Source organism: Lissotriton vulgaris, chromosome 4_1 (genome assembly GCF_964263255.1).
Source record: "Lissotriton vulgaris chromosome 4_1, aLisVul1.2, whole genome shotgun sequence".
Taxonomy (NCBI): domain Eukaryota; kingdom Metazoa; phylum Chordata; class Amphibia; order Caudata; family Salamandridae; genus Lissotriton; species Lissotriton vulgaris.
In genome coordinates this window covers 207,909,866-207,937,086 of record NC_141691.1, presented here as the reverse complement: position 1 = coordinate 207,937,086, position 27,221 = coordinate 207,909,866, and the positions used below count along the sequence as shown (strand labels likewise).

Here is a 27,221-nt window from a genome sequence, read left to right as displayed (position 1 = left end):
TTGTAATACTTGTGTCTTTATATGCAATTGTATTATGTATTCTTATGTATTTATTTTTCAATATCTTATAGGATACAGGCTTGTCTGTATAACTTCTTATTATTTAAAAAGAATAAAGCTAAAAAAAAAGCCCCATTCCGATAGAGAATAACAGAAAATCGTTCGCTCCTATCTCAATAATATCAGGGAGTGCCCCCTGCCTTGAGAAAAGGCAGGGCACGAATCTAATCTCCATTTGCAAAGCCTGCCAAGGTTTCTTAGCAATCAGACAAAAATGCAGTGCTTTCAAAATTATGCACACTTTTTTATGATTTGGCACCGAAATTGCCTGGAGACTGAAACCCTGGTGTTTAATTTAATCATCTTCTCTGCAGTTTTCCTGCGCGCCGATGTGAGCGCACTCAGGCATGTGCAAGTGGGAGTCAAATAAGGTGGAAAACATTGATCTTATGGCATGAATTGCAATGGACTCTATTAAGGTTGCATTCCATGTTTTATTTAGTGCTTAAAATAATGACAACCTTGTAGGCTTTGTGTGCTGGCGCATCAGACACGTGTTACAGAGTGTTTTGATACGAGGCTGAGGTTTGATTGCTTTCCTTTTATTCGTCGTGCTTCATCCTTTTGCAGAAGATGTATCCGAGGCTATTAGCTTCTTTTGTAAAATGGCGAGTCAATAATGGGAAGCAGAGGGTTTTACTGACTCAAGTCGAAAGAGGGGAGCGGCCAGGTTGATTTCAATGCTGTTGGTGGGAATTCGATTCGTTTTTTGTTATGCCATCTTATGTTATGGTGTGTCATCTTTTTTTTGTTTGTTTCGTAATTCTTTATTGGAAATCGAAGATGAACATATCAATATTAGTAAAGCACAGCGTGGCAGACTCCCAGGGGTCTGGTGGCAGTACAGGTATGAGTGTGCTATTAAGAAGGAGAGCTGCATAGAGCACAAGGGAGGGAGGGAGGGGATTGGGCCACACATGGGACAAGGAACAAGGAGGGAGGAAAGGGGGGAAGGATGGGGTGGGAAAATAAGGAGGGGGAAATGGGTTAAATAAAAATATCAAAGAGGTAGACTTTATCCAGAGAGCGGCACCTTAGAATTGATAATGTGGGAATATTCCCCAATATTAGAACTTGTGAGAGACAATAGAATAGCCCCGGGGGGATTGGATATGTTCAGTGATAAGGGGTCTACGTCGATAAGTGGGTGTCATACAATAGGTTGTAGTGGCAATTATTCTCCAAGGGGGTGAAACGAGATGGGAGGGGGGAGGGGTGAGGAAGGAGAGGAGGAGCGGGAAAGTAGGCTTGGGAGTAGGTTGGGAGTAGGCTGGCTTGAATGCATACTGTGTATAATAACCAGCACCCCTCACCATTTATAGTCATGGGATGAGTTAGGCAGAGTAAACCTTGGGGAAGGGGACGGAGTTGGACCTATAGAATATTGGGCATGTAAAGGGGGTGTTGGTTGAAGATGCTAGATGGCCATGGGTGAGTGAGGATACCGTCTCCTTGCCCAAAGGGGGAGGGGAGTCTAGGAGGTAGAGGGGCATGGGGGAAAGTGGGGATGTGGGTAGGAAGGGGGGAGTAAGGAGGCCAGGATGGGGGGTAATGCAAGTGTGGGAAAAAGGGGGTCGGGGAGGGGGAATGTGCTTGCACACTGAGATGAGTGTGGAACAGGGTAACAGGGGTGGGGAAGAGAGTGGACGAATAGAGGGATAAAGAGGGGAAAATAATTGGGGGAGGAGCAGAGACAGCATACATTTAGGTTTCTCGGAGGAAAGGGGCCCTTGTTTGTTGGAACACCTCCTCCTGGACTTACATGCCTTACATTACAAGTTGGTGGAATGCAGTTTTAACCATTGCTGCTATCCAGTCCTCCTGCGAGGGAGGGTTAGGCAATCTCCACTGTCTTAAAATACAAATTTTGGCTGTACTGAGCACAGTGTGGAAAAGGCGGCATTGTGGGCACACGATGTCGGGGGAATCTCTAAGATCATGTAGTAGAATGGTATAAGGGGTAAGGGGGAGTCCGAGGGATATTGTTTTACTTAGAGTTTCCCCTACGTAGGCCCAGAAGCACTGTATAGAAGGACATTCAAATAGGATATGGGGATGGTCACAGTTTACTCCCGGGCATCTCCAGCACTTAGAGTGTGGTAGTAATTCTGCTCATTGCAGTTTCAATCGCGTCCAATACCAGTCATTTCAAGTTTTGAAAAGACTGAATTTCAAACGGGCTTTCTGAGAAACGGGCTTCTCTTCTGTCTAGGGCTTCCAAGATATCCGTCCAGTCTTCTTCTTCAATTGTGATGTGCAGGCACGCCTGCCATTTCTCGCGAAGACCTCCAAGGAGTGGTTGTGAATATAAGTGGTTAGTTAGTGCACCATGCAATCCCAACATCACACCCTTGTTCCAATGTTCAAGGATAGGGACCAAGGCATTGTCTCAAGCAGTGCTGGAGTTGTAGGTATCGCCAAGCTTCTTGTGATGGGAGACAGAATTTTAACTTTCCATTCAATATGACCTGGTCCAGTGTCTGGATTCCTCTCGATTTCCAACCAGGCCAGTGAAGCGCATGACCATTTATTCAGATGCTCTCATTTCCCCAAAGTGGGGCTTTAGAGTGCACACGATGGGTGACCCCTAGAAGACGGTGTGCTCAATGTCATGCTTGAAATGTAGCCTCCATCAATGGATGTGGAGGGGATGTTCAAGGAGTGTGGGCTCTGTAGAGAAAATCAAGGTCATCATCACGGTCAAGAAGTGAGTGTTCCCCAAACCACTGTGGGAGCGGCAAGCTATTAATTTGACAATGGCTGGGCGGTGCGAGTGGATCCCCAGACAAAGGTCCATACACAGGCATCTATGCGATGCAGTACGGATAGAGGCACTACAATCTGTAGCATTCCTAGAGCGTAGGTGAAGCGAGGTAACGTGACCATCCTTACAGCCCGCACTCTACCCCACATGGAGAAACCCAGGAGTGACCATTTAGCGAAATCGGTTTCCATTTGTTCTATGAGGGATGACAGATTATCCAAGACTATTCCTTCCATGCCTCAGTTGACCAAAATCCCCAGATATTTTAAGTGCGACAATTTCCAGCGAAAGGGGTTACTGTCAATCAAGGGGTTTGTAGTACCCGAAGAAAGTGGGAGAGCCTCGCTTTTGTCCCAATTCACCTTATAGCCGGACAGGACTGCAAACCTGTCAATAATCTCTAACCGGGCTGGCAGAGAGTGAGAGAGATCCTTGAGAGTAAGAAGGATATCATCAGCATATAGGTATAGTTTGGATACACCTTCTGCTACAGGTATACCCTGTATCCATGGTGAGTGTTGAATGAGGGAGGCAAGGGGTTCCATAGCCAACAGGAACAGGTGGGGGGGAGGGGGCAACCTTGACGGATGCCCCTTCAGATCGGAAAAGTATCTGAAATAAATTGTCAACAGTTGACCTGGGCTAAAGGGTTGCAATATAACAAGCGCACGTTGGAGATGAACTGGTCGCCTAGGCCAAGCGTTTCATGGTGGCAAAAAGGTAACCCCAGTCAATGCAGTCAAACGCTTTTTCCACATCAAGGGAGAGAGCCACCACATCTTCTGGCATCTCTCTTGCAGTCCACAAAGTATGGGGTAATGTTTGGGGGTGGTTCCTAGAACGGCCTGGGACAAAGACACCCTGTGCATGGTGGATGAGGGACGGGATAACTTTGTGAAGTCGTGCCGACAAAATGCTAGACAAGAACTTAACATCCCCGTTTATGATGGAGCTGGGGTGATAACTACCACAGAAAAGTGAGTTTCTGCCTGGATTGTGAATGACCACAATTATCGCTCTATTAGAAATAGGACCTAGTGAGGCTGTTTGAGCAGCCTCATGAAAGACGGCATGTAGAGTGCCAATTGCCTCATCTCAGAACACAGCTGGGTCTTGCCCTGGAATGAGCGATATCTCTGGATGTTCTGTCGCCATGGCTTACAGCTTGGTGAGACTAGAACCAGGCTCTATCTCCCCTGTTACTCCTGTCCAGGGGGCCTATCCTATCTAAGAGCTCGTTGCGGGTAAGATTTCAGTACCCACCAATGGCATAACTGGATGCCCCGATTTCCATTAATAAGCGGTTCAGGTTAAGGAGAAAGGACAGTTTGGCCTGGGGCATATATTGAACCAAAACAGGGTTCTGTCCTCTAGTTTTAACTTAGCAAAAACATATCTGCCGTCCGGGCAACTCAAGTTTTGACAGTTGTGATGGGTAAGCATTTGCGCAAGAGAATAGCCACTCCACATTTCCGTGGGTGACTCACCCTGGTGGAGGTCTGTGTCATCAAGCCCCAATGGATTACTTTTTCCACTTGTAAAAGGGTAATATGTGCTCTTTTCATTTGCAGGAGAGTACTTTCTTACGCTTGATGTAATGTGTGAGACCGTTGACATTCCATGAGACAGTGCATAATGGGTGGGTGGGAAAAGGAGCAGTTGCTGCAATATATGCACTGGGAATTGAAAACGAGGTTGGTTGTTAAGGGGTATAGGGTGGAGGGGAGAAGGGTTGGTAGATTATGGGGAAAGGGCAAGAGTAGGAAGGAGGGAAGAGAGGTGGAAGCTGCATGGGTCAGTGGGTATCAGGAACAGATGTGGACAGAAATAGGGGAAGAGTCTATGTAAGGATAGGGAGGAGAAGAGAAAGGAGAGGGGAGGGAAGGGCAATCTCCGTAAAAGGGGAAGGGCCAAAGATAAAGGCAATAATACTCTCAAATGGTTCCTAATAGACTAGGAGGTTAGGAGGGGGAGAGTCACTTGCGTGCAGGGGTAAGTGGGGAGGAGGGGGGAGCAAGGCTTGGAAGAAGCTGGAGGGGGCGGGGAGGATAGAAGGAGCAGATGGACTGCACAAGAAAGGCTTAGCACTGGGGGTATGGGACTGCTCTCTGCGGGTCTAAGCTTTTGGGCTATGCGAGGTGGAGGAGCCGCTTCCGGTGGCAGTGCCAACAGGGAGACGCACTATTGCAATGATAATGTCGATGTTGAGGTTGAGTTTGTTCGGTCCATAATATAAAGGTTAGGTTAAGAAGAGAGGGGGGAAAGTATGCATCACAAAAGTGCAGTGGGAATGGAGAATAGGGGATCAGCGTGAGGGAGAGGGAGGAAATAGTCTGTGCAAATGAAGCTTACAATATGGAGAGTACAGTCAAACAAGTTTTACAAAACGCAGCGAAGGTAATTAAACTTTATCATGAGTACATGTTAACATGGGGGTGAGAGAAGGGATCAGGAAGAGAGGAACATTATAGAACAAATAATGCATAACAAGTAAGTAGGTACTCAGCAGGTCATCTTCTTCAGCGTGCGTCATGGCAGCAGGCTTCAATCTTCTCATGGATGCAGGTAGGTCGATCAGCCACAGTTTAGGACACACCATACTCAGATGAGGAGGGCTTAAGAGGAGACCGTGATTTGTCCCTTTCTCTTTCACTGCCTGTAGAGCCTGTGCTATATCTCCCAGGCAGCGAATGGGTCGGCCTGGGTCTCGTCCCCTACTCTTGCGTCTGCCTGAATTGTGTCGGGCTGGCTAGAGGGCATCGGAGAGTTCGATGATGGGGGTTGGGATTTGAACTCCGGTAGAGACGCAGCACATTCCATATTTTGAGGAAGAAGACTGTCCAGGAGTTGTCGAAGGTCTTCTGGATTGAAGAATTCTTTGGATATTCCCATGTTGGTGATCTGCAAACGGGGTCTGAGAGAGGAAGGCTTTGCAACGGTCATTAGTTTCTTTTGAGAAATCTGCTGCCATCCTGATCCCATGACCTTCAAATGCATATGGGCTATGGGTGCGGGCCACCGTGATCAATTTGCGAGCCTGTTCATGACTTTGAAAGCAGATGATGAGTGGATGCGGAGCATTTTTTCCGGTATTGGGTGATCCGATGCAATGAGCTCTCCGCATCTCCAATGCAAAGTCGAAAGTGAGACCTGTGAGCGTTGGAAGGGCTTCTCTGCGAAAGGATTTGGCATCTGATCCTTCTATCTTCTACAGAAAGCCCAAAAAGCGGACATTGTCCCAGCGGCTTCTGTCTTCCTGGTCTACCACTTTGCTCCTGAGTAAGTGAACTTCTTGGTCCCAGTTCTGTAGAATATCGAGACGGTTCTCTACTACTACCACCCATGCAGTGAGGCCACCCATCCGGCTCTGGAGTACAGTGATGTCTGTTCGGATGGATTTAGTCTCCGTCATGAGGGCAAATATGGATGTCTCCATGCCCTCCAACCGTCGGCCCACAGCAGAAATTTCCTGGAGCATCCGTTCCATGTTGGAGTCCGGTGAGTTTGCCATCATACGGTCAGGTGGTTTCTGAGTCAAGGGGGTGACACTACGTGTATCTGAGATGGGGTGGCCCTGGTTTAGAGCTTCTGAAAAGAGAAGCTGTCTAGGTGGTTTCCCAGACCCCTTGCCAGAAGGCATCCGCGGCTCTTCTGTGTCGATGCTCAGGTGCGTAGGTGCTTCGCTCAACTGATGTCTACAGTGCAGTGGATAGCGAACCTAGATACGTGTGGAGCAGGCAAGGAGAGAGTGCTGATGTGGTGATATCTCTTTAGCCCTCGTATGTGGCTGCACCAGGCAGTGGACCGACTAGGTGAGTGGAGCTATGTTAAAGAGGGCTGAAGGATACACCGCAGATACAGGAGGTTTAAGGAGAGACATCCCTCTGAAAGAGTCCAGATAGCCCGTATTTTGCCCCAGGAATTATTATGGCAGGCCCAAGTGTGCCTCAGGTTAGAGGGTAGAGGTAGGGTTTATGGTGGGAAGGACTATTGAAGGGCAGCGAGTAGCAACTTCTGGAGGGACCCAAGACTATACCTCCATGTTGCTTTTTGTGCTTCCGGGTCCCTGATGAGGCTATCTTTTTCACTCTATAAGCTTGACGTTTAGGTTCACCCCACCTGTGGAGGCGGCAGTCCGAAATGGCCAGTGTGGGGCCAATAATGGTTTAGGTGGGCCTCCAAAAGCATAAGGTGGTCCTTTGGTGGTCCTTCTTTCCAGGGTGTTTCCGTGCAGGGTAGGATCCTGCTAGAGGGCCATTGCTGAACCCACTTGTATAAGGGCCTGTGATCAGTGCACTCGCTCACTACCGGTGTATAGACATTGTGGATATGGAGCAGGGGAAGTGCATAGTGTTGGGTCTAGTATCCGTAAGACCCTGCAACTGGCGATAGGCGCTTTATAGCCATAAATCTTAGCAGCCATCCTGAGGTCAATGATAACGCTGTATAGGCACGCCAGAACCAGGTGCAGTAGGGCAGGGCAGGCTTCTTTGAGTTAGATGACCCTCTTCTAGTGATTTCACATAGCGGCACCCGACCACTTCTTTGTGAGCCGCTGTAGTATCACGTTGTAGCTAAGCATGAGCGAATTTTGCGGATCTCGCGTTCGCGAATTTTGCGGATTTGCGGATTCGCAATCCGCAAAATCTGCGAATTCCCGCGAATTTGCGGATTTTTTTTTTTTTGTGTTCGCCCGTGTTTCTGCCAGTTCGCGAGGGTTTTGTACACTTTCGCAAATTGCGAACTTACCTGTCGGGTCGCAAGTTTCGCGAACTTGTTGTTTCTACGTGTCCAGCCTGTTTGGGACACTCTTCTTCATCACTGCCACTCTCTGTCACCACTGCCACTCTCTGACTACTCATGCCACCCTCTGGCCCACCCATGCCACCCTCTGTTTCATCACCACACCCTCTGGTTGTCCAGTGTACATTATTTTCGGCAAAGCAAAGCACACCTTCCCTGCCTCAAGTGACCTGAATTAATTTGGGGCTGATTAATGTGTCACAGAATATTTTTTTAGCTGGCACCTGCTTCCTTAGTGCGCCCTGATTAGTGATCTTTTGCACTTGCTAAGTGCTTTCATTGTTGCAAAATTAGTTACAACACCTGCCCTGCCCCAACTGACAATAATGAATTAGGGGCTGATTAATGGATTTTAACTTCCAGCCTGGCTCCTGCTTGTCTCCCTTAGCTGTAATTCAGGACCTTTGTGGCATATGTGTAACTATTCTGAGGTTCAGAGCAGGGTCACATAATAGTTTCAACTGGCAACTGAACTCTGGAGGGGCCCCTCAGGAAGCACTACAGGAAATGGCTACTAATGATGAGCCTGAACTTTTGAACCTGGTAAGTAGTTACTTTCAGTTTTGCTAAGATCGTATTTCTGCAATTTTGCACTTATTCGCGGGGCGCGAACTCACGCGAACTCACGCGAACAGTGCGGGCAGTGCGAGCTAAATCCGCTGCTCGCGGATTTGCGGATTTTGCGGGAGATTCGCAAATCTCGCAGATTGCGGATTTCCCGAAAATCCGCAAAATCCGCGAGCGGAACGGATTTTCCGCCCACCCCTAGATGAATGGAAGTCACCGCAGGCGTACCATATCACATTGCCCTGCTAGTACTGTGGGCTTTGCTATCAAGGAGGAAGAGAACGTGGCTATCTAGGACAACAAGGAATATATCTTTCCATTCCGCAAAAAAAATTCCTGCATACCATCACTCCGCATTTATAAGTCCGCAAAAACCATTACTCCTCAAGCCATGATTCCGCAAATTTTCACAACGCATATGACTTCACTCCGCATGCAATTATAACGCAAATGCATGTGTGGTGAAGTCATATACTTTGTAGAAGTACTTTATCTTTAAAGATATATATATAAATATTTATATATATATATATATATATATATACAAATATATATATATATACACATATATATATAATTTTAAATAAAATGAAGAATTAAGTCTTTAAAATTACATTATATTTAGAACTATATTAATAATACACACACACACACACACATATATATATATATATATATATATATATATATATATATATATATATATATATATATATATATACCCTAAAAACGAATTCCACCCTAGTCCCTTTAAATACCCCAGCACCCTTAAACACTAACCCATCCTGACCCTAAAAATACCCCTGTACCCCAAAACCCAAACATACCCCTGAACCCTAAAAATACCCCTGTACCCCAAAACACAAAACAACCCCTGAATCCTAAAAATACCCCTGTACCTCAAAACCCAAAACAACCCCTTAACCCCAAAAATACCCCTGTACCCCAAAACCCAAAACAATCCCTGAACCCTAAAAATACCCGTGTACCCCAAAACCCAAACCTACCCCCGAACCCTAAAATACCCCTGTACCCCAAAACCCAAAACAACCCCTGAACCCTAAAAATACCCCTGTACCCCAAAACCCAAAACAACCCCTGAACCCTAAAAATACCCCTGTACCCCAAAACCCCAAACAACCCCTGAACCCCCAAAAAAAACCCTGTACCCCAAACCCAAAACAATCCCTGAACCCTAAAAATACCCCTGTACCCCAAAACCCAAACCTACCCCTGAACCCTAAAACTACCCCTGTACCCCAAAACCCAAAACAACCCCTGAACTCTAAAAATACCCCTGTACCCCAAAACCCAAACCTACCCCTGAACCCTAAAAATACCCCTGTACCCCAAAACCCAAAACAACCCCTGAACCCTAAAAATACCCCTGTACCCCAAAACCCAAAACAACCTCTGAACCCTAAAAATACCCCTGTACCCCAAAACCCAAAACAACCCCTGAACTCTAAAAATACCCCTGTACCCCAAAACCCAAAACAACCCCTGAACCCTAAAAATACCCCTGTACCCCAAAACCCAAAACAACCCCTGAACCCTAAAAATACCCCTGTACCCCAAAACCCAAAACAACCTCTGAACCCTAAAAATACCCCTGTACCCCAAAACCCAAAACAACCCCTGAACCCTAAAAATACACCTGTACCCCAAAACCCAAAACAACCCCTGAACCCTAAAAATACCCCTGTACCCCAAAACCCAAAACAACCCCTGAACCCTAAAAATACCCCTGTACCCCAAAACACAAAACAACCTCTGAACCCTAAAAATACCCCTGTACCCCAAAAAGGAAACCTACCCCTGAACCCTAAAAATACCCCTGTACCCCAAAACGCAAACCTACCCCTGAACCCTAAAAATACCCCTGTACCCCAAAACGCAAACCTACCCCTGAACCCTAAAAATACCCTTGTACCCCTTAACCCTTAAATTCCCCTGCACCCCATAACCCAAACCCACCCTTAAAATACCCCTGAACCCAAAAAAAACCATATACTTACCTTACAACTTACCTTAAAACATATACTTTTACCAATCATGCTTTTACAATGATTTTTGTCATAAAAGCATGCGAGATAAAAGCATATAATATATAAAGGCATGCGGTATGAAAAAATGCGGAGTAAAGGTACCTGCGTACTAATGGTATGAGGAGTGAAAGTATGCGGAGTAAAAAATGCGGAGTGATGGTATTTTACCGACAACAAGAGGTCTTCACCGACTTCAGTGTAATGGGCGAAGGGGGAGTGTCAATGTAAGGCACTTCGTAGCTCCTAGGGCAGGTTGGCCGCATCCTGATCATCAGTGTAGTCGCCCATTAACCGTAATTCTTATGCAGCAGCATAGGCCCGGTCTGTCTCGCCTGAGTTGAGATCCGGACTGGGGTACTGTGCGTTGCTAAGTTGACCTTAGAAGCATTTAGGCTCCGCTCTGCAGTTGTCTGCAGTTACAGCCTGGCAGGGGGCCTGGATTCATCAGGCAGGTCTGGTGGCAGCACAGTCCATCCTGACTGAGGTGGGGGCCAAAACAGAACTGTCAAAAAACAAAGAATGGCCTGGTCAAGAACCTGTAAGTATGCCGCAGCTGTGCTAATGCCCCAAAACCATTAGTAGCACTAGAAGTGATAGCCTGGGTTTATGAGAAAAATTCCCATCAGCCCACCCATGTGGTGGAGTATCGTCATGTGGGAGATGTCACCAATCCCGATCTCAAGCAATGCACCTAGTCATGGTGCAGAGATGGACTACCATGGTGTAGGTTCAAACCACTGGGCTTCACTGGTGATGCTAATGGGGTGCAGTGCAAAAAACATAAGTGAAAAATGTGCATATAAAATTAACTCCAAGGGCCTAAATTAAGTTTAATCAGTAAGGCGCCTGGGTCAAGATTAAAATATGTTGCCTAAATAGTTTGAAATAATAACTATATATGGGCAAAGTGAGTGAAGGTCGACATGTTTCAGCTATTTATGACTGCTGGTCTTAGCTTTCTTCAGGACCATTACAGAAACTTGCGACTGCAAAAGAAAAAGTGATGTACGCTAATGTACAAAGGATAGATCCTACCAGTTCCTCTGAGCCCAGATGAATACTGTAGGGAATCCAGAATTTTATGTATCTCCTAAGGGAGAGATATAAGCGTAAATCAGAAACCATATAGTGCACAGCAGGTTACAAGAGAACAAGCACAGGATGCTAAGCACACATAACAGGGCGAAGGAGAAAGTCTCTCCCCGCTATTTCATACAACTATGTTGAGAACAGTGTATAAAAATCACCAACATGTAAATATATGGTAACTTACCCAGCATTATGTGGGAGTATGCCTCACCTCACCCGGAACCAACTCGGGAAAAAGGGAGGCCCCGCTCTAGTTAAGGAAGGAAATGGACAGGAAAGTACCTTTGAAAATTAGCAAAGGGACTACAAGCCAAATGTGCTGCCATTCCTAAGATGAGTCTTAACAATACCTAGCTTAAAAATGGCATCGAGGTACCGACGGACAGGTAGGGCCCCTATATATTTTTGTGGTATTTTTGTGGTATTTACAGGGCTAGTCACTGCAGTCCCAGTAGGCGAGCGCTAGATTGTCCTAACCATACACCTTACTGTCCTATACTTGGGGTTTGACAGCGCCAGAGCCTACTTTAATGAGTATATAGCGCTGAACACAGCTCCCCACCATGTTTTGAAATAATCATTGCAGAGTCCCCCAGTCATTTTTCTTACATTTGGTTGAGTCTCTTTCTGCTTTTAAGCTAGGTATTGTTAAGACTCATCTTAGGAATGGCAGCACATTTGGCTTGTAGTCCCTTTGCTAATTTTCAAAGGTACTTTCCTGTCCATTTCCTTCCTTAACTAGAGCGGGGCCTCCCTTTTTCCCGAGTTGGTTCCGGGTGAGGTGAGGCATACTCCCACATAATGCTGGGTAAGTTACCATATATTTACATGTTGGTGATTTTTATACACTGTTCTCAACATAGTTGTATGAAATAGCGGGGAGAGACTTTCTCCTTCGCCCTGTTATGTGTGCTTAGCATCCTGTGCTTGTTCTCTTGTAACCTGCTGTGCACTATATGGTTTCTGATTTACGCTTATATCTCTCCCTTAGGAGATACATAAAATTCTGGATTCCCTACAGTATTCATCTGGGCTCAGAGGAACTGGTAGGATCTATCCTTTGTACATTAGCGTACATCACTTTTTCTTTTGCAGTCGCAAGTTTCTGTAATGGTCCTGAAGAAAGCTAAGACCAGCAGTCATAAATAGCTGAAACATGTCGACCTTCACTCACTTTGCCCATATATAGTTATTATTTCAAACTATTTAGGCAACATATTTTAATCTTGACCCAGGCGCCTTACTGATTAAACTTAATTTAGGCCCTTGGAGTTAATTTTATATGCACATTTTTCACTTATGTTTTTTGCACTGCACCCCATTAGCATCACCAGTGAAGCCCAGTGGTTTGAACCTACACCATGGTAGTCCATCTCTGCACCATGACTAGGTGCATTGCTTGAGATCGGGATTGGTGACATCTCCCACATGACGATACTCCACCACATGGGTGGGCTGATGGGAATTTTTCTCATAAACCCAGGCTATCACTTCTAGTGCTACTAATGGTTTTGGGGCATTAGCACAGCTGCGGCATACTTACAGGTTCTTGACCAGGCCATTCTTTGTTTTTTGACAGTTTCTCTCAGGGCACGAGTGGTTCTTGGTCATTAAATATAGCCCTACATTGACCCTCCTCAAATTTATTTTCTATATGGCCAAAACAGAACACCACACACAACAGTGCTGCCTTTGGAAGCAAGACTCAACTTCAGAGTTATTTGGAAGCTTGAATTTACTGCACACGTCCCTCATAAGCTCAGCTCCCTCCACGAAAATGTCACTTGGGGCTATTCTTTGACATAAGGGCTGCCGTCAGATCACCCTCTGCCTCTTGGCTATCTGAAATCAGGGCTTAGACCAGCATTGGGTTCCCAAAAAGCTCTCTCGCCACCATCTGAGGCTCCTCACATCACGGAGTTCCATAATTAAGCGGCCATCTTGCTCTATGGCAGTCCACCCCACATGTTATGTCATCTTATATTATATCATCTCTTCTTATGCTATGCCATTGTAGATCATATTATTTTGTGTTATCTTATCTAATGCTTTTTAATGAGGAATTGCTGGAGAAATCTGACCTATGATTGCCATTTCTCCTGGAAATTCTTAATTTTCTAGTGAACTCTCAAGCTTCAACTTGTAATGGCCAGGATTTTTGCAACCCCTAGATGTACCATTACTGTGCTCATCAGTACCAGGGCTATTTTCTGGGATACTTATAATGATGCCCATATTGCCTGTGTCTCCATCCATCAGTGTTTGTTTCAGTAGCGGCTGCTATCGGGCAGTAGTGGTGAGGCGGGGGGGTTAAAAAAATGAAAAGGGTGAAAAAAATTGCTTACCTTCCTGACGGCTGCCTTTTCTCCAACATCATCCTATTCAGTCAACAAAACAGGAAGCACCCAGGCTCCCGACTCTCTTGACCAATCACAACTCTGCCTTACAGCAGCGTTGTCATTGGTCTGAGCACTGTGGTTCAGCGCTCAGAGAGGGACTGGGACTGGGACTGGGAGGCTAGGCATGTTCTCCACTAGGCTGTACTGCTCAACACGGCCAGTCAAACTGCCATGCGCACATAGGAGAGTGGCACCACTCCTCCCCTTCTCTGTGGGAAGCGCAGCCCCACCCCGCCTGCACCTTTACCTAGGTAATAGTGAAAAACAAGCAGATAACAAGTGTTAGCCTTAGCCGAAGAGCCATTCCTGGTTAATTTGCATGCTTTCTTGTCTCAGAGTCAATGTCTGTGATTGCATGTGCCTGGGATCATGTTTCACTCAATTTGTGTCTCTCTTTGTGCAAAATTTCTGCATAAACATTTAAGGCACACTACAGTCTCACAGTTAATTTCTCTTCTTAAGGTGACACGGCTGGTTAGTTCTGGCAGGTTAGGCTACGTTTTTGTAGGTAGGTTAATCATTCAGAAAAAAAGGCAGGTTAAAGGGGCAGTCAGTTCCTTCTATACAATGACTGTTACCTTGTTCTTTTAGACTATTCACAATAAAATGAACACACTTATGCATACAGATGTGACTGGAGCACTGTACACAGAGGATTCTCGTTGTCGAGATTCCACACCCAGTGCGGAGACACCCCCACATCTGCGGGGCCTCAGCCACGAGCCCCATAAGCCTTTTGTGAATCAAGCCCAGGCAGTAGGATGTATAAAAATCCCAAGTCAATTTGCAAATATGAATTTCTGCGAGCTTACTACACTGCATGTGAATAATTCACTCTGCATAGGTACATGAGCAGATAGAGAGGAAAGGGGGAGGACAAATGCTGACACAATTTGTACATGTATGGTACGCCAAGCTTACTACACTGTATGTAGATACAGCACTATACATTATTATCGGGCCAAAGCAGTTTATGGGGGAGCAAAATGTACTACTGAACATCCTAACAGATAAGGACTCGTATATGCCACTTATTGTCAGTGTCATCTTAAGTATTTTTGGGGCCTCTGCCAAGATATATTTTGAGGCCCCGTTCAGAGCAACTTTGAATTTTATTACCCATTTTCTGATAATGCAAGCTTGCAAGATGCAAACCAATATTAAATTATACATGTGGTGTCACCCAAAAAAAATGGAAGAGGTTGAGATGGACAAATAGAATTGATACAGAGCGTAACATCACTATTCCAGTGTGGCCCTTGGAAAATAGGGGCTGTGAGCAATTGCCCACTGTGACCATGCCTGTAAACGTCTCTGCTTGTTATCCATTTCAAGAGTACAGTGTATCACAGTATGTCATTTTCATTTATATTTCAGTACACATCTGCATTGACCCATGATGCTGTCCTGGTTATCGCCGAAGCCTTCCGCTACCTGAGGAAGCAGCGAGTGGATGTATCCAGAAGAGGTAGTGCAGGCGACTGCCTCGCGAATCCAGCCGTACCCTGGAGCCAAGGAATCGATATAGAAAGAGCACTGAAAATGGTAATGTGCAAAATACTGAAAGTAATATTGGTATCTCCCACTTCCTGCCTTTCTTCCCTTCTAGATGTTTGAGTGTACTGCTTTTCATTCAGCCGTATGCTGTATACTGTCACATGTTATGGTGAATCATGCTATTATCTTATTTTTCAACACCAAATATGTTCCGACTGTAGCATAAAATATCCAATCAAATATTTTCTATTTAAATAAATAAGTAATTCTCATTAGTAAATGTTGAGATTCATATCACAAATGGGGAGAGCAAAACCGTGCTTCAGTAGCATAGCAAAGTAAAACAGATTAGAAAATGAAGGTGGACATCACAACATTGTGTATTCAAATGAGGTGTGTCTATCCATCCCTTACAACATTTGTCTTGCAGACATTGCCTACGCCTAACCTTTCCTACCAACTACTCCTTCAAAAGCTCCTCTCAATGCCTGTTGCACTTTCCAGCACCTGAATCCACTTCTCAGTGGTGCTTTCTGTGGCCGGAAGCAACCATTGGCAAGCCAGCAAGTCAGAGTTCTTCCTACCTGCATGGTGTATCATATATGTAGAGGACAAATAGCAACAATGAAGTTATAGTGCTGTACCATTTTTGATTACAGCTTGCCTCCTGTGTACATTGTTCTACTACTTCTAGGTGAAAATCTCTCCAGCCATGCAGTCTGTGCACTTCCGTACACTAGAATTTCCTGCTCCTCCCTATTCTTCTTGTCTGGTCCCTGTGGCGGCATCCGGTGTCCAGGGGTCCAGCTGTGCACCTGGCAGGATACCATGTTGTAGGCTCCTAGAGTTCTACTCACAACATGACACCTCAACGGAAGCTTCACAGGCGTTAAAATATTTTCTGAGGGTTGGGGTTGAGTATGTGGGGGTTGCCTGTCTTTGTACCTGCACCTATTCGCCGCTGTGTTAACTTCTTTGAATTGATAGACATTAGGGGTTACTATGCACTGACATTCAGTTCAATGGTCCATCCGATTGCAGAAACCTTGTGCTCACCATCATTTTCCAACTAAATAAATGCAAGCCCAAATTCCATTAAAATATGCCCAGACAGTAGAAATACAGCTATTTAGATTAGAGCATAAAGGTTATTTCAGCCTAATATGCACACTGTGTAACTACAGGGCGGTGAATGGAGAGCAAGCGTGAGCAATTCACTGGCAAGTGACTGACTGCTGCAAATTATTCACAACATCCTTATCTAAATCTAATGGTAAAAAGATGTATAGTTATAAAATGTTATATTGGCATGCTAACAATGAGAACTTTAACTTTTGAGAAACACATAAATAGTTAACTGCTTAGTTAAGTATTGTACTAGGAAGAGTTGAACCAGAAATCGTGATTTAAGATTAAGCCAGCATAAATCCATTATTTTACCTGTGACTCTTTTTTGAGTAAAATTCGAGCAGTGAGTGGAAAATGTAAGTTATGTTATATTTAAATGCGACTTTGGAAACGCCAAGTTCTCAGATACTGCCTAAAAGAGTCATGGTAGAAAATAGACCAATGTTTTCCCAGTATAAAATTTCATAATTTTGCTGACTTTACTGTAAAGCTATAAACACCTAATCTGGATTTATGTAATTTAAGAAATATTGCATGGTTACTTGTGGTCAAACATATTTTGTTCTTTTTGAAAAGTTACAATTATTTATATAGCATGTTATGCCCAGTAGATAAAGTTTCAAATGGCATCCATTCCCATATTGAGAGCCAGTTTAGCTTAGCATCAATTGGTTGGGCTTGAAAGAATTTTGAGGGCCCAGTAACTAGTTGGTTAGCTGCATTTTGGATCATCTGAAGTCATTTTGATAGATGACCTACATTATCCAAATATGAAGAACTTTTATAATTTAGATGTGATCCAATCAGCGATGAGGCAGACTAATTCTCCCCACTATTTTTTAGGAAGGGCAGTTTTTTTCTCAGTCATTTCAAATAAAAGTACGTCAAAGAAAATATTTTGTCAGCCACAGAGAGTTCAGATTGCATCCCAGACTTTTGACTGGTTTCGTTGGAGCAGTAGCATCCATCTTAGGAGGACAAAGAGAATTTGTCCAGTTGTTATATCTTCCAGTAACTATTATACCCTCATTTGTGTTCATGTTCAATTTAAGACAATCACTTTCCATCCTATTTCAAATTGTTTGCATGCAGTATTAGAAATATTGACTCCTAGCTGGTCCCCAGCCAGACTAACCAGGGGATGAGCATCATCTGTAAACATGTATGGATAAATAGAGACTGGAGAACTTTGGCAAGGGGAGACATATTTTCATTAGGCAGGGGATAATGTTGAGTGTTGACAGAAACTCTATTTAAGGGGAAGGTCTGGGTCTAGGTAAGTGGTCATGCTAGCAGCTGGTCTTTTAAAAAGGATTTGAAAAAACCTGGTCTGATGTTCCAGATGATCTTCTAAAATGATCTGACCGACCATGTCAAATGCAGACGATTAGCTGATATCAGTGTATTGGCACAACCATGGTTCTTGTTCATCCTCAGATCATTAAGAATAGCGAGTAGAAATGGTTCCAGGCAATAGTGAGAAGAACAGGTTCTAAGCTATGTAGACGTCAGAAACCAGTCTGTTTACACGCTAAGATGTTTAGGTTTTCATAGTTAGATGGTAACCTGGGTTTTAGTACGTTGACCTCTACTGATAAGAGAGAGATAGAGTGAAACTTTTTTCTAATTCAAGGGGTTATCTTTGGGCTATAAAGTTGCTGATTTAAATGGTAAGTGAACCTTAAATTGTTCAAGTGCTAAATTCAATAAAGATTTAAGCAGGTGTAAAAGTAGTCCCTTGATCTCTTTAAATATTTTAGGAGGCAGGGATCATACTGAGCTCCAGTGACCACTTTGTTCAGCGCCTCTTGAAGGTTGTCATTAGACAGTTGTTGTTGAAAAGGTGGGAGTGCAAAAGTAATAGGTTGGGAGAAGTACATAACAGGGGAAAATGTCCTCTTTAATCGTCTCTCGTAGTAGGCACATTTTCTCAGCAAAAATGTATGAATTGTATGCACATGTATTGGAAGGGAGTTATTTCTTGACTACTTTGAGTGCTCTCAGTTAGTTCTTTAATAGTCTAGAAGACCGTTATCTGGGGATTATTAGAGGTTAATAACGTATTAGAATTCAGAGCGTATTTAGTGCTTTTAAATAGTTCCTTGTAAGTAACCATAGCTTTTTTAAAGCCCCTCTGTGATAGTTCCTGTGGTACCTGTGGTTCCTGTGCTGACAAAGTGCTGTTTTACCAGTTTTTTTAATCTGAGAACCAGGCTGCTCGTTTCCTTCACCCCCAAACCAAACCAATATGTTTTATTAGGTGTTAACACTTCAGCTGGTTATGATAGCCACCAATAAAAGGTAGAGCGCTATTTTTCTATATCTGTGTGCACCGGGTAATTGGTTGAATATGTGTGGAAATCTTGCTGCCTTTTTCCGCCGAAAGGAAATCAGATTCTGCATACCATTACTCTGCAAGTCAGAACAACGACAGCGGGGGGGGGGGGGCACTGGATGTTGGAATAATATAATTTACTAGTCCAACTCCAGTCTGTGCGGACACTAGGGAAGGTGTTAGATTTTAAATCCAAAACCCCCCCCGTCCGCAAGTCGTTGTTCCGACTTACAGAGTAATGGTATGCAGAATCACAATGCGGTCATTGTAACGACCGCGTTGTGAATCCCTGCGGGGAAAAAGTTTTGGGGTAAATGTTGTTTACCAATTGGTTTCGTACAACAAGACAGTGCCTTGATTTGTAAGCATCAAATTTCAGGCATGCCTTAATAGTTTCTTGCTCTCACTTTTAGCAGGTTTTTATTCAATATCAAAATGAATGAAAAGCTTTCAAGTCGGTTAAGCATTATGAAAACACCAACGTCGACAATTTTAGACAGAGAAAATTAACAACGACCATCTTGAAAATGTGCAAATAAGCGGGATAAAGTGTAAAGTCTGAGTCCAACAGAAAATGATGGCGACAGCATCTGCCAAATAAATTGGATAAGTGTTAGTGTTTGTCTTTTTTTGCACATTGCTGCATGGTTTCTTTCAGGGAGGATCTTGCACCAGAATACATTTGCTGAGTTTGGACAAATCCGAAGGGGCGGTGCTAAAGAAGAGAACTGAATCTGTCTCTGAACAAGTTCATGCCTCCTTAGACAGGAAGATTGATCTTAAAAGTTTCCTTTGTGGTTGTAACAAGGTTGGACAACAGCATATGAGATGCAGCAGGGACTCCTTTCTGTATTTACATAATATGCATCCTATATTGTGTTATAGTAATTTCCATTTCAAATATATCTCTTTAATCAGGAAAGGCACTAGTCTCGCCCATAGGATCTCTTTCAGGCATTTCTTTCTCTGGGCCTGGCTCAGGTATGGCTGTGTTTTGTGGCCCTCGTAGGGTACCATGAGGGCTGACTGCCATTGTTTTCCCTTATGTCTGGCGATAACGGCTTCCTTGCTGACGTTAAGGCCCATCTCCATCTGTGCGATGTCTTGTCTTGTGTAGCGGCTGAATATCACCACTTTGGACTTACTTGGTTTGGCAACCAGGTCGTTGAGTTCATTGTAGATGTGTAAGGCATCTAGCCTCTTCTGGAGGACTACTTTTTATGGTCAAGAAGTAGCAAATCATCAACATGCTGCATTAAATATATTTTCTTATGACCTATCTTCTAGTGGCTATCTCAGCAGTATGCAGTTCCTTGCCCAGATCTGTGTGTATAGATTGAAGAGTGTTGCCACACATATGCATCCTTGCTTTAGGCCCCAATCTGTATGGATTTTTTAGGATACCGTATTCCCTGCAAGTTTTTCTTGCACCCAGGTCCCACTGTAGAGGGGGATGATGGTCTTCAGGAGGCAGTACTATATTTTCCGATTTTTGAGCTTCCTCCATAGATTGTTGCGCACTACCCCATCAAACGCAGCAGTGTAATCTATGAAGTAGGTGAAAACCGGCATGTTATTTATGACATTGGTTTGCTGTGCAATATAAGATAAAGCAATGTTGTTGTCAATAGTTGAACCGCCCTTACGGAATCCGGTTTGGTAGAATGGGAGTATATCTTCTTCAATCTGTCGTCTTAATTCCGTTAGTAGTTTGTTCATATAAGCCTTCCCCTCAATATCCACGAGGGGGATTAGTCTGCAATGTTTTTGTTCGGTGTTGTCGCCTTTATTGAGAATTGTATGAAAGAGCGAACCTCGCCACGAGTACAGGACATCTGGCTGCAGTCTGCATGGTGTATATAAGGGAAAGAGGACCCTAGGCCAAAACGCAGGTTCCTCTCTCTGCATTCCTCATGGTAGTCCATTTTGGCCTGGTGCCCCTTCCTTTCTTATCCTTTCTATTATTTGTAATACTGATTGATTATCCAGCAATATGGTTACTTTAACTGTGGAATGTTAGCTATTGTTAGGGGATGCACTGAGGCATATTGCCTGATGGTAACACTTACAGCTTTTTAAAATCAATATTTTATTTACTTTGTTTCTTTTGTGCTCGAGCTGACTACTAGCTCTGTTGTGCTTTTAACTGCAGCACTTCCACTCACCCTTTCTTGACGTGTTGTCCCCGCAGAACTCCTCGTTCCACCGAGAGCAGCTTGCGCTCGATTGTTGTGGAGGGAGCCCATCGGTGAGACACTTCCTAACACCTCTGTACTTCCGGTTGGAGGAGGAGAGCGGTCTAGCGCTCATATCCCACTCGCCTTAAAACCGGGCACGGAGAGCGACGCGCGTTGGATGCGCTGAGGCATATTGCCTGATTGTAACACTTTTTTGATTGTTCCTTCTTGATCACTGGTCTGACCTGATTGTCCACTCACACACTTAGATGTCCTAGGACTTTTTCTCGCACCTGATTGTAACACTTACAGCTTTTTAAAATCAATATTTTATTTACTTTGTTTCTTTTGTGTTCGAGCTGACTACTAGCTCTGTTGTGCTTTTAACTGCAGCACTTCCACTCACCCTTTCATGCCGTGTTGTCCCCGCTGGACTCCTCGTTCCACCGCGAGCAGCTTGTGCTCGATTATTGTGGAGGGAGCCCATCGGTGAGACACTTCCTAACATCTCTGTACTTCCGGTTGGAGGAGGTGATCGGTCTAGCGCTCATACCCCACTCGCCTTAAAACCAGACACAGATGACAATGCGCAGCGGACGCGCGCAGCGGGCGAGCCAAAGGCAAGCCCGTCTGCGCCAGTCCGGGTCTAGGGGCTATCCCCACTGCTGGCCGTCTGTCTACTAGGGTGTACTCCCCTCAGAAACTTTTTTCTTTACGTGGCGAGGATTTACTCGCCAAACATCGTTTAACTCCTGATGAATGTCCAAACTTGCTGCAACCCCCACGACTGTCTCAGCCCACCGTGACCACTATGTTTGCTGCTAGCCCAGACCCTGCTATTCTACAACGAAGTGTCTCCCTTGATCGGCCTGGCTGTGACCAGAACTGCTTATCTTTCTGGTATTTAAATACCCGGTCATTGGTGAAACATCAAGCTGAGATATTTTATCACCTTGAAACAGACAAGCCAGATATATTGTTGTTATCTGAAACATGGCTTACAGCTGACACCACTCCCGATATCCTGGCTGCCATTCCTGATGGTTATTACATTCTTCAGGCGAATCGGCAGCAGGGAAAGACTGGGGGTGGGGTCGCTGCTATAATTTCTCATGCTCATAAAGTTAAATCTCTCAGCATGCGCCCCATACAATCGGTGGATTATGTAATTTTTAAATTTGATTTGGAAAGCTTCCCCCTCACTGTCGCTGTCTTTTACCGCCCCCCAGGACAGTTGCCTAGCTTCCTGCTTTCCTTTGGCGATATAGCAGCTGAACTGGCTAATAACCACGCCAGGACTCTCATTATAGGCGATTTTAATTATTGGCCCCAGTCCCAACATGAAAGTGCCCCCTCTAGGGAGGTCACAGAACTTTTAACCAGTCTGAATTTTCTCCAACACGTCTACATTGCTACCCATGGTAAGGGTCACATCCTCGACCAGCTATGGGGTCTAAACCAGGAAGTTCTAAACTTACATATCTCCCCATGTGCATGGTCAGACCACTTTTTTATTTCCTTTCTGGTACCCAAAGCCCCCTCCACTACACGGTGCCCCATTAATCGCCCGCTTATTCGGAATTGGGGCAAGGTAGATATCCCTTCATTCTATCTCTCACTGGCTTCCACTATCCCCTCCTTACTGGACGAGACAGGTTCCCCCCTGTCTGTCCATACCCAGGCCGATAGAATCCATACTTGGGTTGCAGACGCCAGAGACACTGTTGCCCCTCTGAAGAAACTCAGGACCAAGCGCAAGTACGACGCACAACGCTGGTTTTGCAAATTATTACTTGGCCTGAAGTTATCACTTCGACAAACTGAGCGTAAGTGGAGAGCAGATTACTGTCCACTCAGAAAGCTCACATTCCTTGCAGTGCTCAAAGAATATAAGTTGGGCATCCTTGAGGCCAAAACCAAATATTTTTCTGAAAAGATTTTGAACTCCACTAATAAGTTTAGGGAGATATTCACCATTGTTGGTGAGCTGACCAAACCCGATCGGATCACTATAACCCCCTCTTTTTCACAGTCTCTCTGTGACTCCCTTAACAACTACTTTGTTGAGAAAATTGCCCTAATCAAGGCAGGTATTCCTATACCTGATGCTGGTTTCCATACAGGCAGTATTCCCGAAAACACTGCCTCATTTTCGACCTTCCCACCAATCACACGGGAAATGTTTATATCCCTTCTTAGGAAGTTTCGCTCTGGTTCCCCCGCCGACTGTTGCCCTGCCCACATTGCCCGAGAGATTTTCCTTAGTCTCCCAGAGGCACCCCTTTCACATCAACAACTCCCTTGCATCGGGACGGTTCCCAATGCATTTAAATCTGCTGTTGTCTCACCCATCCTCAAGAAACCCGGGGCAGACCCTCTGGTCTTGAGCAATTTTCGTCCAATATCTTTCCTCCCTTTCCTGGGTAAACTTCTTGAAGCCTATGTAGCTGGCTGCCTTGGCTCCTTTGTAGAAAACTCCCAGTTTCTAGATCAACACCAGGCTGGTTTTAGACCACGACACTCCACAAAAGCCGTAATGGTGGCAGTTCATGACGAACTGAGAAAGGGGACGGACAACAACATCTCCCAAGCCCTGGTGCTCCTTGATTTGTCTGCAGCTTTCAACACCATTGACCATACAATCCTTCTTCAACGGGTCGAGAGCGCCGGCATCAGGGGCACCTCGCTGAGTTGGCTCACCTCCTTTCTACAGGATCGTGAGCAAGGCGTTCGCCTTGGTCCTTTTACATCTGAAGCCAAAAATCTGACTTGTGGGGTCCCGCAGGGCTCCTCTCTCTCCCCGTTACTATTCAACCTTTACATTTCCCCTCTCTTTTCTAAGCTTCAGGAGCTACCAGGGGTCGTCCTCAACTATACAGACGACCTCCAGCTCATCTTTGATATTGATTCCTCCCCAACCACTACCGAAAAATTCCACTCTACCATGTCTTTCATCAGCAATTGGATGAACGCAAACCAACTTAAGCTGAACCCTGGAAAGACCGAGCTTGTATTGACTGGGCCCCCGGCTAACCCCTGGAGTCCCAGCTTCTGGCCACTCTCGCTGGGCAGTGCCCCATGCCCGGTGAGCTCGGTCAAGAGACTTGGAGTCACCATCAGCGAGGACCTGACTATGAAACCACAAATTAAATCGGTGCTTTCGGCTTGCTTTTACCATCTCCGCCGCATCAGGAAGATTGATTCAGAAAAGGGGGTGGTGATGGACAGAGTATCTGAATTAGGCAGAACACTCCTACCCAGTCCAAAGATCAGGGCTTGATCCATCACCGTTTTTTAGCTCACTGCACCATCCCAGCTCAGAACCTGGCTACATGCAAATTAGTCTGTCCCTGGCCCAGCGCATCATGGGAACAGGGCAGACCAAACTACCAAGCCAATTCTTATACTGGGAAGGAAACAAGCTTCCGGGGACCGGTTTCTGGCATTTCAGCCGTCTTCGGCCCGGCTTACTTGAATCCTGATGGTGCAATGAGCAAGGGACTCACATCTGAGTATACCCTTCCACGCTTATGGTGGACAAAACGATTCGGAAAAGGGGGTGGTGATGGACAGAGTATCTGAATTAAGCAGAACACTCCTACCCAGTCCAAAGATCAGGGCTTGATCCATCACCGTTTTTTAGCTCACCGCACCATCCCAGCTCAGAACCTGGCTACATGCAAATTAGTCTGTCCCTGGCCCAGTGCATCATGGGAACAGGACAGACCAAACTACCAAGCCAATTCTTATACTGGGAAGGAAACAAGCTTCCGGGGACCGGTTTCTGGCATTTCAGCCGTCTTCGGCCCGGCTTGCTTGAATCCTGATGGTGCAATGAGCAAGGGACTCACATCTGAGTATACCCTTCCACGCTTATGGTGGACAAAACGATTCAGAAAAGGGGGTGGTGATGGACAGAGTATCTGAATTAAGCAGAACACTCCTACCCAGTCCAAAGATCAGGGCTTTATCCTTCACCTTTTTTTAGCTCACTGCACCATCCCAGCACAGAGCCTGGCTACATGCAAATTAGTCTGTCCCTGGCCCAGTGCATCATGGGAATAGGGCAGACCAAACTACCAAGCCAATTCTTATACTGGGAAGGAAACAAGCTTCCAGGGACCGGTTTCTGGCATTTCAGCCGTCTTCGGCCCGGCTTACTTGAATCCTGATGGTGCAATGAGCAAGGGACTCACATCTGAGTATACCCTTCCACGCTTATGGTGGACAAAACGATTCGGAAAAGGGGGTGGTGATGGACAGAGTATCTGAATTAAGCAGAACACTCCTACCCAGTCCAAAGATCAGGGCTTGATCCATCACCGTTTTTTAGCTCACTGCACCATCCCAGCTCAGAACCTGGCTACATGCAAATTAGTCTGTCCCTGGCCCAGTGCATCATGGGAACAGGGCAGACCAAACTACCAAGCCAATTCTTATACTGGGACGGAAACAAGCTTCCGGGGACCGGTTTCTGGCATTTCAGCCGTCTTCGGCCCGGCTTGCTTGAATCCTGATGGTGCAATGAGCAAGGGACTCACATCTGAGTATACCCTTCCACGCTTATGGTGGACAAAACGAATCAGAAAAGGGGGTGGTGATGGACAGAGTATCTGAATTAAGCAGAACACTCCTACCCAGTCCAAAGATCAGGGCTTGATCCATCACCGTTTTTTAGCTCACTGCACCATCTCAGCTCAGAACGTGGCTACATGCAAATTAGTCTGTCCCTGGCCCAGTGCAGTGTGGCAGGGTATACTCAGACATGAGTCCCTTGCTCACTGCACCATCAGGATTCAAGCAAGCCGGGCCGACGACGGCTGAAATGCCAGAAACCGGTCCCCGGTAGCTTGTCTCCTTTCTGGTGAAGAATTGGCTTGGTAGTTTAGTCTGCCCAGTTCCCATGATGCACTGGGCCAGGGACAGACTGATTTGCATATAGCCAGGTTCTGAGCTGGGATGGTGCAGTGAGCTAAATAACGGTGATGGATCAAGCCCTGATCTTTGGACTGGGTAAGAGTGGTCTGCTTAATTCAGACACTCTGTTCATCACCACCCCCTTTTCTGAATCGCATCAGGAAGATCAGCAGGTTCCTCACTCACGAGGCCTTGGTTCACACCATGCTTGGGCTGGTTATGTCCCGTATTGATTACGGAAATGCGCTGTATGCTGGGATCCCCCTCTATCAATCCTGCCAGCTTCAGCTGATCCAGAAACAAGTGGCTAGGCTGGTTTTTCGCCAGCCCAGGACAAGTTCAGCGAAGCCCCTCCTGAAGAGCTTGGATTGGCTCCCTGTGATCCAGCGCTGCCTCTACAAGCTGGGCTGCCTGACTCATCAAGCCCTCGCCCAACAGGGCCCGGCATTTATCTCCTCCCGTCTTCATCGATACATCCCTTCTCGAGCCCTCCGTTCCTCGAGCTCCAATCTGTTACTGTCATGTCCGTTCAAACGGAAAAGATTGGGCGGACTGAGATTTGCCTCCCAAGCTCCCCTCTTTTTGGAACTCTTTGCCCCCAGGCCTCCGTCTTATCCCTTCCTACCTCAGCTTTAGAAAGGCGCTGAAAACCTGGTTATTTTCTCAAGCCTTTGATTAGTCATCATCCTGTTCAGGTTATTAACTAGCAGTTCCTACTCCGCTGTCCAAGCGCCAAGAAGCCGTTGGTGTACGTGCGCTAAAAAAATAATTTTTTCATTTAATTTCATTTTGTTACTGGCCCTTGCGGAAGGTGGAGCAAGCCTCATTCCAGTTGATACATTTCCAGGTTTCTCTGTGTATATGTTCTCTACATGAGTTTGCCATACTTCCGCAGCCGGAGAGTTGCGCCTGTCGTTTTTTTTTCATTTACCATCATGGTTATATCTTCCCAAAGCTGCTGCTGTTCGTTGTTTTTTCATAGGTCATAGATTTTATTCCCTTCTTCCTCATAGTGCTTTTGTTTAGGCTGCCAAATGAGGGTTTTGTGTTCCTGATTTATCTCATTTAGCTTTCTCCTTGAATCAGTGCTTCCAATGTATCACCAGCAAACTGTTAAAGTATTTTTTTTTAAAACAAAGATGTTTCTGACCTACACCTTTACATGGGTGGAAATTTTTTTAAGGGCTCATCTAGACACACCTTAATATTGTTTAATACTTCATATTTTAGGTTAACTATTAAATAAAGAAGCAGATGCCGATATATGGACTCATTTAAATGATGGTGGGCAGCCCACGGGCTGAATATGTCAGTGAGGCTATGACTTTGGATTCCTGAGAGAGGACCATTCAATACATTATGAGATCCCTGTCAGTTAGGCGGGCATCTCTGTGCCTTTGCTGTACCCCTGCAGCGGTGGAGATTTCTTTAAAGGCA

General features: G+C 45.4%; 1 protein-coding gene across 1 annotated transcript in view; it reads left to right on the top strand.

The window, feature by feature from the left end:
* GRIA3 (glutamate ionotropic receptor AMPA type subunit 3) overlaps nt 1-27,221 on the top strand; it is a 1,215,811-nt gene that overhangs the window by 769,937 nt on the left and 418,653 nt on the right. The window contains exon 7 of the mRNA XM_086918509.1: nt 15,108-15,275. Coding sequence (XP_086774635.1) covers nt 15,108-15,275 — 168 coding nt within the window. The remainder of the gene's footprint in view (nt 1-15,107; nt 15,276-27,221) is intronic.